The 11,640-nt window shown below is 45.0% G+C and overlaps 1 protein-coding gene across 1 annotated transcript in view; it reads left to right on the top strand.

Annotated features, from left to right (window-relative positions):
* Positions 1–1,647: 1,647 nt before the first annotated feature.
* MCUB (mitochondrial calcium uniporter dominant negative subunit beta) overlaps positions 1,648–11,640 on the top strand; it is a 55,156-nt gene continuing 45,163 nt past the window's right edge. The window contains exon 1 of the mRNA XM_086612510.1: positions 1,648–1,755. Coding sequence (XP_086468636.1) covers positions 1,648–1,755 — 108 coding nt within the window. The remainder of the gene's footprint in view (positions 1,756–11,640) is intronic.

Below are 11,640 nucleotides of genomic sequence, written 5' to 3'. Positions count from 1 at the left end.
GGTCCCCTGCAGAAGCTAATATCTGCAAGCTGCTGTGAGTGGCAGTGCTTCGTTGCTCCTTATCGACCTTTTAAAACAGAGTACATAAAATAAGTGTAGCACTGCACAATGACCAAAACTAAATGATCTCTCTTCTAGTCTTGATACTGATTTTTCTTCCCCAAAGATGACCATCCCTATGTGGTAGGAATATAAAAAAAAAAAAAAAAAAAAGCCAGATACCATGACCTAGTTACCTCTGCTTGATGAAACCACAAATATTCCATCTTGAATTAATATACCTAACTCTCAACCCTTTATTTCACCTTTGGCATCCTTGTGGGTATTAATATAATTTACTTAATTTCTGGACCTATGTACCTTATTAACTCTTTGGCTAAAGGAAAGTTTCTCAAATAAAATTTGGGGGATTTTTGCTATGATAAATATTGTATCACACATTATTGCCTTTGGGAGTCACTGCCTGTTAACTTTTCTTCTGGCTGTTCCCTGGTACCAAATTCACTTTAATAGATCGCAGTGACCCTGAAACAGGAACGAGTGGCTCTGTGGTCTCAGCTGCATAAGGTTTCCCTTCCAGAGCTCAGAAGATGGACACGAGTGGGGTCTTATTTAGGCCCCCAGAGCCATCAAGTGTGCAATCGGTCGTGGAGTTTTTCCGTTATAGTGACAGTCTTTCAGATCTGCAGCAGCCCAATTTCTAAAATCCTTTTGTCATCATCGGGTAGAGTTGGTTTCGTTTTGTGCGCCATTGCTTTGGAGGAACATCATAAAGGGCAGCGAAAGCAGAGGAATGCAACACGTTTGTGTATGTTTCCCTGATGTAATGCTGTGGGTCTGATGTGCTTCAGCGTTTTAACACGAAAACCTACATTTTTGAGCGTAAGAGATTCCGTAGGATAAGGCGATATCAAACAAATGACTGACTAGGGAACGATTAAGCCTTGCTGATTGCTCTCCTCCTGTAAGCAGAACTTTCTTGTAGAATAACAAACTCTTAAGAGTGTTTTCCTTTTGTGCTGTGCTGTTCATTTCCGTGGTACCAGAATGTTTTTATTCCACTGAAAGAGGGGATGTAGCAATAACCCTGTTTGTCAAAAGCAGGCAATTTGGAAATTAAGTCTAATACTCAGCTACATAAAAGGCAGTTGTTCAGGTAAGGCAAATTTATGATTCCCTTAACCTCGTTTGTAAATATAGTTATTGAAATCCCTTTTCCTTTGCAAGAAGAAAGGCGCAGAAGACGGGGGACAGGACCTGTACAGAAAGAGCGGTGGGCTGCGCCCAGCCGAGCCCGGGCCAAGGCCGGGCGGAGCCGCCGCTCGCCCGCAGCTCACCGTGCCTGTCGCGATAGCGGCTCCGCGCCGCGCCCGGCCCGGCACCGAGCGGGCGGCCGCCCCCGCCCGCCCCGCGGCTCCTCCCGCCAAGCGGGACAGAGGGAGCGGCCCGGCCCGGCCCCTCCTCGGCCGCCGGCGGGAAGGGGAAGAGGAAAAACGCCCAAAACCACCCCGGCCGCCAGCGGAGACGCCCTCCGCTCGCCCACGCCCGCCGTGGCAGCCAGCGCCGCCCGCCCCGAGGCGAGCCGCGGCGGAGCGCGCCCGGAGGCGGCCCGGTCCCCGCCGGAGGAGGAAGAGGAGGTCTAGGACGATGCTGGCGGGGCTGGGGCGGGCGGTGCGGAGCGGCTGGCCGCCGGGCAAGCGGCAGCCCCCAGTGCTGCTGGGCAGCCGGGCGGCGCGGGGCAGCGCAGCGCCTCAGGTGAGACGGAGAGCGGGGGAGCGGGCGAGGTTCACCGCGGGACGGCGTCGGGAGGAGGCGCGACTCCCCCGCGCGGCTGCCCTCCTGGCGCCCCGAGGCGCGGCGGGGCTCGGAGGGACAGAACTTGGGAGTTCAGCCCCGGTGCGGCGTTACCGCGGCCGGGCTGGAGCCGGAGGCGCTCCGGGGATCCGCCGCGGGGCCGCCCAGCTGCTGCTCCGCTTCCCCGGGGAGGGGGGAGGCTGCGGGACGGGCCCCCGGGGCGTCGCTGCCCGGCGGGAGGCGCGGGGAGTCCCGCGCGGGGCGGGGAGGAGCCGCTGGAACGGCCGCACCGTCAGCGGGGCCGCCCGGCGGGGCCGGGGCCGCGGTGCGCCTCCGCCCCCGCCGCTGCGGAGTTGCTTCTCAGGGGCTGTGTTGCTTTTCCGACTCCGAGGTGGTCGGGAAGCGGCGGGTGAATCACGGGCCGCTTGTTGCCAAGTGCGAGAAGTGAAATGGGAGCGCAAGGAAAAGTTTTCCTGACGTGCTCCATCTGCCTCTGAGCTTCGCTTAGCTTTAAGGTGTCTCAGAGATCCCGTGAGCAGGAAGGATGAAGGAAAACAAGAAGGTGACTTCAAAAATAAAGATCTGCTGGGACGCAGGACAGCGCGGTTGTAGAGTTGTGAGCGACGGCCCGGTAGGGGAGGAGACAGTTTAATCCTTGATTATTTTTTTTTAATAACAGAGATGCTGTGTGTGCTTGCCAACGTTGGTGAGATGGAGCACACCACCGCCCTGTCCGTAGCAAGGAGGTCGCTGGGGTGTGTGGTGACACCCTGCGAAGGCAGCACAGGGCGCTCGGGGGCTCATCAGTGAGCAGCGTCCACAACTGGGGGTCTCAAAACCCACGGTGGCAGTTGGAGTTGAGGAGTTGTGCGAAGTGAGCTCTGTACTTTTTGCTAAGGCTTTTTGCACAAAGTGTTCAAAAAAACCTTTTCACAAGGTTCCAGGGTGTTAATTTGCCCCACCTCTGCTAACGTGAACGGCCCTTCTTTGCTTTGCTTTGCCACGTGTGCATACAAGGGCATTTAAGAGGGGAATTTAAGATGAATATTGACTTAGCCCCCTTAACCTTCTGAGGTTCAAACATGGTGAGCTAAAAACGTCTTGCACCTCACTGAGAGCATTTACACTGTCATTCGGCACACGCTGATCTTACATATTTAGTTTATCACCTCTGACTTCTCCAGAGTACTGCTTTGCAGACAGGCTTCATACTTCACACGAAAATGAGACTGAAAGCTGATAAAGCTTCAAGAAGAGACGCCAAGAAGGAGAGGAGGAGGAGGAGAAGCTCTTGCTTTGGCAGTGCTGCCATTGTCAAAAAGAGCAGAAAAATTATCAGCCCTGTTACTTCGTGGGATGGAACATGACAGTGACGTGGCTCAGGAATTGAATTCCTGTACTGAATAGGTTAAGGAGAGGGGTGTTGTAATGTTGAGGAAAATTCTAACTGAGAAAAGTGTTTCAAGCAAAATTTTGTTTATTTCATACGTGGATTTTTTTTGAATAAATTCATATAAAATGCTTTTTGCATATGCAATCCATAGTTCTATTTTTTCTACGGAGTTACTAGCATGACAGATAATGAAGCACGCTTACTGAATTCCCCCTCCCTGTTTTCATCTTTGGGTACCTTTCAGGTTTTTGACTATGTGTCGGCAGAACAGTTCAGGCAGTTAAAATATCTGTCCTCATGAACATTAAATGAATGGCTTGTAGCTGTCATTTCAAGCTAGTGAAAATAAAAAATGTCCCAATTGTTATTGCAGTTGTTTAGCTCTTTAGATTGTGATGTACTACACAGAATGTCAGATTATGTACGTCTTGTCCAATGCAAATGCTGTTGTGGTTATTTGATTGTTTTCAGCAGTATTTGTTACTTCAGCTTTGTTTTTTTTCTTGTTACCAATGCTGTTGTGTGTCGCTACCTCTGCTGCTTGCCATTTGGGTAAACAAATATTGTGCATCTAGGTCTGGAAGGAAAGGTTGGAGTGCTTGTGTGGAGCTGAGGAAAACAGGACTCGGTAGCTTGTTGCCTTTGTGCTTGGTGTGGTCTGGTGCTGTGGCAGGCCATGTTCTCCAGCTTGTTTCATGCTGTGTTTGGTGATGGGAACCAGTTTGCCCAAATACCTTTTGGGACATTGACTGCAGGTGTCCATTTGGAAAGCTGGAGGTGATACTTCAGAGGCCACGCAGGGTTGTAGTACATGTCCTTAGTCATCACATGCTGAGAGATATTCAAGTATTGATGAGCAGATGTGTAAGTATGAGATGTTTGTGTGCTTGTTTTAGACTAATAAATACACTGCTGCGGGGACTAACAAACCATTTGCAATGGATAATTTGCTGTAATTTCTCTATAAAACCAGAGATTGTCATCCTAAAGAGCTTTATCCTTTATTGTTAGCTTCTCGGCGCCACTTTTAGACAAAATCCACAACTCTTCAGACAGCTGTGATGAGTTGCTTTGCCTTTGGAGCAATGCCTGTACAAATTCCTTTTAATTTTGTAAAGTTGAGGTTTTTGGTACATGAGGGGTTTTTTTTTGTATATGATTTTAAAAAAAAATTTGAAGAAGTGGCTAGTACTTATACAAACAGTTTCTCAAACTAAGTGAAGCACGTTATGTTGTGTTCTTTGGAGAGGCTTTCTTACTGCATGCAATTTTGTTCCCAAAAGGGTGCGGTTCATTTTGCTAGAGTCCCGGATTTGTAATGCTGCATTTTTTTTTGCATGTGGTGAAGCCTACAGGTTGCCAGCTCTTTCGCTTCCTCTTCACTGGCACGTTTTAACTCCCGCAGCCCTTGCTGAGAGAAATGCCCTGCTTGCACTGCTTTCCGGGAGGAAAATCTCCCCTCGCCATGTCGCAGTGGAGAACAGCTGTGTTAACATAGAATCAAAGCTAAAAATTGCTGATTTTTTTTTTTTTTTTTTTATATTTATAAACCTTCTAAGCCAGGAAACACAGAAGGGGCTGGATTTAATATTTTAATTTTTTTAAGATAATCCTATTTAGTTTCTCTGTAGCGCTGAATCTGACCACTCTACAATTGCGTTGCTTTTTATGGCCGTTCATATACGTGAGATTCCTGGTTTTGCCATACTATGGAGTTCTGTCCCAGCGTGCCTGCGTCACTGGGGACAGGTGGCAACTTTGGAAAATGAAGCCTGGGTTACGCAGTGTCTCTTAGCTTAAACTCAGGTTTCTTTGCAGTCACGCAGCCCTGGTCTAGCTGACGCTGTTTCTATCCTGTGTGAAGGTGCTGGAGTGGTGACACTGCCTCCTGCAAAAGGCAAGGCTCGCTTTGAACACATATGAGTGAGGGAACTAAAATGGGAAAACTTTAATTTTTTCACAATGAGAGTTTATTTGACATCATTAATGCAGAACGCGTTCCGTTTTTGCGTGCAAAGCTCTCTCAAAGTTACGCCTCTGGAATATATTGGCGAGGGGAAAGATTGTGTGTAAGCTGGCGAGATCGAGTTGCAAAGGCTTCTGTGAAAAACATTACAGATTTGTTTTCTTCTTTGGTTACGGTATCACACATGCTTGTTGCTGAGAGGAGCGTTCTTCCTAGTTGCAAACTGCAGCCAGTAGAAGAGTCGTTGGTTTTGTTTATCTGCAAAAAGCAGAGTAGAGAAGGGTTTATTTTTGGGAGGTGTTTTTTCAGTTCCCGGTGTCATCCATATATGTCAAAAATGTCTCTTTTAATGCTTTCAGCTGATAAGTTGTTCACTGTCCAGTTCCTCAGACTAGCTTGAGCTTTCTGCCTGTCCTTCCTGTTAGTTTTTATAGTTATTCTTCTTACTCTCAAATTACCATAATGCTCCCAACATAATACCTATCCAGTTTGTCCTCCGCTTTTATACAGCCTTATAAGCAAGGATCTGAATGTGTCCAAATAGCCCCAGGATAATTTGAAATTTGTTTTTTCATTTGAGTTTTTAATTTTGCCCCTTTCTCTTTTGCCCATACTCTGCTCTTGGGATATCTAAGATACTCTTACCGTAGCAGCAACCCCAGGACATGCCAGGCAGCTACGGAGAACTGGATTATCATTGAGTGCCTTGTGCAGCTGAATATTTCACATAAATGTGGTTTAAGTCCCTGCTTTTTATATTTTCAGCCTACTTGAGTCCTTTGGAAATTGAGATCTAATTGGAGCCAAGAAGTGCAAGTGATTTGTGGCCGCTGGGCCCGTTTCCCCTGTTCCCCATCTTTCCTTCGCTTTGAAAGCGTATGTCAACAAAAACATACAATCTACTAAACTGTTTGTTTATGGAAGTAGTGTTCACTCCTACAAATACTAATTTATAAATGCCTTAAAAGGCCATTTAGAAGATCTCTGGCATGGACTGTAGGAAATGTGCCTGTCTCAGCAAGTTCATTTGTTTGCCTTTGATACCGTGTCTATGCCAGAATAACAGGAAGACATTGGGAATGGCTGCTAGCCATTTGCTGTTGTCTCTTCTCATCTGACAGCTGGGACATGGCTATGTTTGCTCTGAGAAATACAGTTTTTGGGAGAAGCGTGACATATAGCACCGAAATTACCATCCTTTGTACTTCTACACATATGCTCATACACTGCTCTTCTCCGTCTTCTCTCTGGTACAGATTCTGTAGTAGTTCAGTGAGTTGAGATACTCGTGTCTGTGCATGTATAATTACCTGCAAAACACTCATTTCCTTGGAGGTTTAGGAGATTTCTCATAACCAGCTTCACTCAGTGTTTGAAACTGGCACTAACAGTGTGACTTTCCAAAATTGTTGGGTTTTTTTTCCAATAGGGCAGACAACAGAAAAGCAGCAAATTGGGATGTGTGGATCAAATCAGCTCTGATTACATAGAATATTAGGATGCTTTTTTGCCTACTCTCAATAAGTGTCAGTAGATGCATGCCTTTGGTGTTTGTATGAATAGGACAATTCCTAAGAAAGGAAATGAAAACCAGCTCCTGTGAGGCTGGGAAGAGCGTGGTCGTGCTCTTCAGAATCACAAGCTTAAAGAAGTCAGAGCATTTGTGTGCTAAGTAGAGACTGTGTGGTACAGCAGAAAATTTAAAGAAACTCTAAAACTGAAATGGTGGCCTATCTATAGCAGAAGCTATATTTTAGCAAACTTCCCGAAGAGCTTTCTCATATGTGATACAGGAGTAATAGACTGTGCTTCCCAAAGGTTGGGAAGTAAATTACTCCAAATATATGCAACAGGCTTATCATAAAGGAAAATAAAAATTTACCTAACTTCCTGTCAACAACCATGGCGACGTTTATTTATTTTATATACTTTTTAAGTTTAGAATAGGGATAGGAATAGTCATACCATGAAGCGATAACTGTATTGGGTGCCCTGTGGTTAATAAAGTAGATGACAGAAAATGATGCTGTGATTTTATTTGAAGTGGACGCTATGGTCATATAAACAGTGCTGTAAGTGTAAGTAATTTTTTTGTTGCTCGTGATACAAGCAACGACTAAGTCTGGCACTGTTCCTTCTAGCACTCTGGGCAAGGCCTTTACTTTCAGTTTTTGTCTACCTGCAAAGGGGCTAATGCTGAACCTCTAGAGGATGTCTGAGAAAATTGCTTTGCACGTGTCTTAGGTGCTCTGAAGAATTACCACGAATCACTGAAGTGCTGATTACTTACTGCTGTTTACAAACCTAGTGTGTGTTTTAAGAATATGAGTCTCTTCTGTTGATGTTTTTTTTCTTTTTACATTTTTATGTTTTAAAATCATGTTTTCAAGCTTACAGGGCAAAAATGTGGGCCCTGTTGTAGAGCTTATAACGTCTTGATTTCTGAAGGAGTGGGAGAGGAAGGAAAGGAAATTCGAGGGTTTTTTTGCTTGGTTGGTTTTTGGTTTTTGTTTTGTTGTGGTGAGCACTTCATGTTCTGAAGTCCTTCTTACACAGTAAGATTTTTGGCATCAGAGAGGAAGCAAACAGTACACCTGTTCTCAGCATCTAGTTAAACATTAAAATCTTGATTTCCTCCCTTCCCCTTGAGGGGAAATGAGCTAAGGGGAAATGAATGGAATAGCTGGGCTTGAGCTAGGCTTGCTTTCTCTAGGATCATCTTCACCCTGACGGCATTCTTGCAAGTCAGCAGCAAAGGTGAGCTTCTCATTGAGTTGCTCATTGGCAGACGGGTTCCTACAGCCAGGTGAGAAGGCAGTAAGCTCTTCTGAGCCTGGAGGTGTTTCATAGTCACTTCTGGGCCTTGTAATGTGATGTTAACTAAGTGTCTGTTAAGGGCAGGTAACACCAGCTTTTGCTCTGGATTGATTGCTTTTCTCCTACTCTTTTCCACAAAGGTGAAAAGGAGAGACAGGTTCTCCGTGTTGCTGCCTTGTTCTCTGTCTTGCTGTCAAGATACTGAGTAATAACTTAGTGATTAGGTTTGCATGAGGAAGAGGTGATTTTTTATAAGGTCACTTCTGCCACTCTTACGACTGCTCACTGTGTGATAAGTGGAGAGTGGCTTGGTCTATAAAAGTACTGCTGTACCCCAATTCGTAGCTGACACAGCGTATGAGGAATCTGTGGCGTGATCATGGTGAGGACAGATGGCTCGTGGGAAGCGCTTGACCCAAAGCCCGTGATCTCCAAGTGTTGGGGAAGTGCGGATCTGGACTCTGAAGGTCAGACCCATCACTAGGGAATCCCTCGTGTTAGAGAGACTCTTCTTCACTGTAGCACAGCAGCTGAAGAAGGGAATAGAAGTTAAAAATGAACGTTGATCGGCTGCCTGCCTACTAAAGATGGTGACTTTTGTAGCCCGTAAACAGATTCTTCTTCACCCGAGGGGGGCTGGCTGGGGTACACAGGCTGCTTCTCTGTGCAGAAGTGTCGGCAGTCGGTGTGTGGATAAACAAACAGCTTTGTGCTTGTGTGATGACGACTGGCGAGCACAACCTCCCCTTTCTGGTGAGAAAACATTCCATACTCCCACAGACTGAAATGGGAAAAAGATGTTTACTGTAAAAATGGGAAATTTATACCTTTTAAAAGCTGCATTGATGATGATGAGCGCAGGCAGTGCATCTTCAAAGGACAGAAAAATTGAATGTATTATACACCAGAAAGATATAATTAACTTTTTTTTTTTTTTTACTTCAGAAAAACAACTTTGAAGTATTTATCTTCACGTTTACTGTCTGGTCATTTTAGATCAAAATTTGTTCAATCTTCACATTCTAGTCAGACAGAGAGAAATAAATTATCTTCTTACAACAAGTGTTTTGTTTATCTGCAAAGTAGGCAGCAATTTCATCTTCCCAGTATCTCCCCATTGGTACTTAGAAGTATAGTAAGAGACCACGAAGTTGATTTAGAGATCACAAAAAGCCTCTTTAAATGCCTTGTACTTTTGCCAGAGTGGAGGAAAAATTACATTGCTCTTATTCCTGGCAAATCAAACAATATATTATGAGGACATCACTTTGGTCGGAGTGCCATGCTGGGGAAAAGATGAGTGCTCCCGATGTATGGTGCAGTTGCCTATTTTACCTGAAGCACTGATGTCATACTGTTCACAGAACAACGTTCTATGGTTTTGTTTGAGGTTTCTTTTTTCTAGGTCCTGACCTGACCTTCTCTGTACCTTCTCATGCAAAGTATTCCTTGTTTGATATTCTATACTTGCTTTTTGAACCAGGTTCTCTCTGCTTGTGGCAGCGCAGCTGTGAGCGTATTCTGTGGTGCTATCTGTGGAAGAAAGACTTTTTAAATTAAACATATCCCTCACCTTTATGTGTTAGTTCTAAATAGAAGTATAAAGGTGCCATGCCCCTGAGACGCAGCAGCATCTACATCCTAGGGACCTCCATGGCCCCAGCTGCTCCTCATCCAGCCCCTCCAGGCTGGAGTCCCTCACGTGAAACACAGTCACGGCAGGGCTGCTGATCCAAGGAGCAAACCCAGCACAGATGCGGGTTTGCAGTCGGGGCATCTCTGAAGGCCACAGTGATGGGCAGAGGGAGGGTGGGTGGTAATGGTGGGCTGGTCACCAGCCTGAGCTGGAGGCTGGGTGCTGAAGTCATGATTCACCTGGGAGGGGGGCAGAGATTTTGGCAAGCCTGGGATATGTGGTTGAATAAGTGTGCTAGCAAATAACCACGTTTTAAGTTAATTGTAATAAATTAAGATGGATTAAACTGTCCTTGAGGAGATGGCAGACCCACTGCATAAACCACAAGGTAGTTCAGCTTGCTTTCTGCAGGTACTGTATGTCTCTGCCTCGCCCTAGACAAGGAAAGAAGTGTTTGCAAACAGTAAAATGAAATCAATTACAAAAAGATAAGCCCAGTGGAAGAAAAACATCTGTAATAAAATAAATACTATGTGAGAAGTTGAAGTTGCGATCTTGCTGTCCTGAATGCTGTACCCAAGGCTAGCAATTCTGGATCAACTGAGTGTTAGTAGCCAAGGATCTTGATCAGTGGCTCAGGTAAATGCTTGATACTGTTAACGTAAATAAAATAGTTGAAACTTAAAGGCAGTCATGTTTCACAACTATATCATAAGAGCTGTGTGTCTGATTGGTATGTCTTATGTGTTTTAAGTAGAATGGACAACTCACCTTATTCAAGTAGAATAACAACTCACCAGCTTAAAAGACAGCAACAGTTTTTGAAGTTTGCACTGAGCTCATGAATTGACAGAACCGAGGGAGATGAATTCCCCAGCTCTGTAAATAGGACTTGTTTTTCAAAGCACTACTCATGTTAATATTTTTAACAAGAGGCAAGAAGTCACTTAAATTTGGGAAGGGAGGGAATGGAGAAACAGCAATTAGTGATCTTGAGCAATCTGGTTTTTTCTTCTGCTGCCAGAAGCAAGAGCGTGAGCGTGTCTGTTTTGATTTGACTGCCGATGGCCCCAAACTATGTTTAAACAGGAAAACTGAATCAAGTCCTTGGAGCTCTTTTATGAGGAGCTTTTGTGCTCGATAGCCAAATGCCATGATTCAGCCCTGCACTGTATCTGTATTAGGTGGGACTTAGCTTCTAGTTTACATGTTCCCTTTAAATCTTACATACTGCTGGTGATACCCTGGATTCTTATTAATGCCTTCCCAAAAACTGCTTTTAAATGAGTCCTGAGCTATTCAGGCATCGTGTTACTTGCGTTTGTGACACACCTTTTGGCAGTTTGCTTGTTGGTTTGGAAAAGTTTTTGAAGCTGTAGTTCCCTGTAATGTCCCAAAGCTTGAGCCTTGTTATAGGTGCAGCACAAGGAGACTGTGAAGGTTCAGAATTGGAGGTTCCTGGTGGTTTCGCCCTCAGTTGACTTGGGAGATGACCTGCTGCTCATTTAAACCAAGAAAAGTCTAATAAAAATCTTGAGACAAGATTCCTGCCAGAATGTATTGCCAGGCGTTGGCACCACAGCAGTATCTTTCATCTTGCAGTCAGTTCTGGCTGGTACAGTTTCTCAGCTAGCTGCAATGGCTTTCAGTCAAAAGCAGTTTCTTGTAAGGAAGGTAACACTATTTTTTGCTGAGCTGGAGCTAGTCACAATTTAATGTGCAGGCATTGAAATTTCTGCACTGAGTTTTCTACCACTTTTTTTCTCATTTTAATCTGTTGATTGTGAGAGCATTCTCCAGTATTCTTTAATGTAGTAATTTTAAATAATATTATTTGTCTGAAGCCATCAAGTTTGACATGCTATAGGATATGAACTATGTATTTAGGTCTGTGTGCTTCAGATAGAAGCCAAAGGTGTGTACTCGGTGCCTGTAGCCCTTCTGGTATAATAAAATCAGATGTGCTTGTAAGATTGCGTTTTGAAGGTTGAAGTTTCAGGCTTGGTCTTGCATTGCCCTGTGGCTGTAAGCACA

This window comes from Tauraco erythrolophus, chromosome 5 (assembly GCF_009769465.1).
Source record: "Tauraco erythrolophus isolate bTauEry1 chromosome 5, bTauEry1.pri, whole genome shotgun sequence".
NCBI classification, from domain to species: Eukaryota; Metazoa; Chordata; class Aves; order Musophagiformes; family Musophagidae; genus Tauraco; species Tauraco erythrolophus.
Note: the sequence above shows the minus strand (reverse complement) of the source record. Positions and strands in the feature narration are given on the sequence as shown.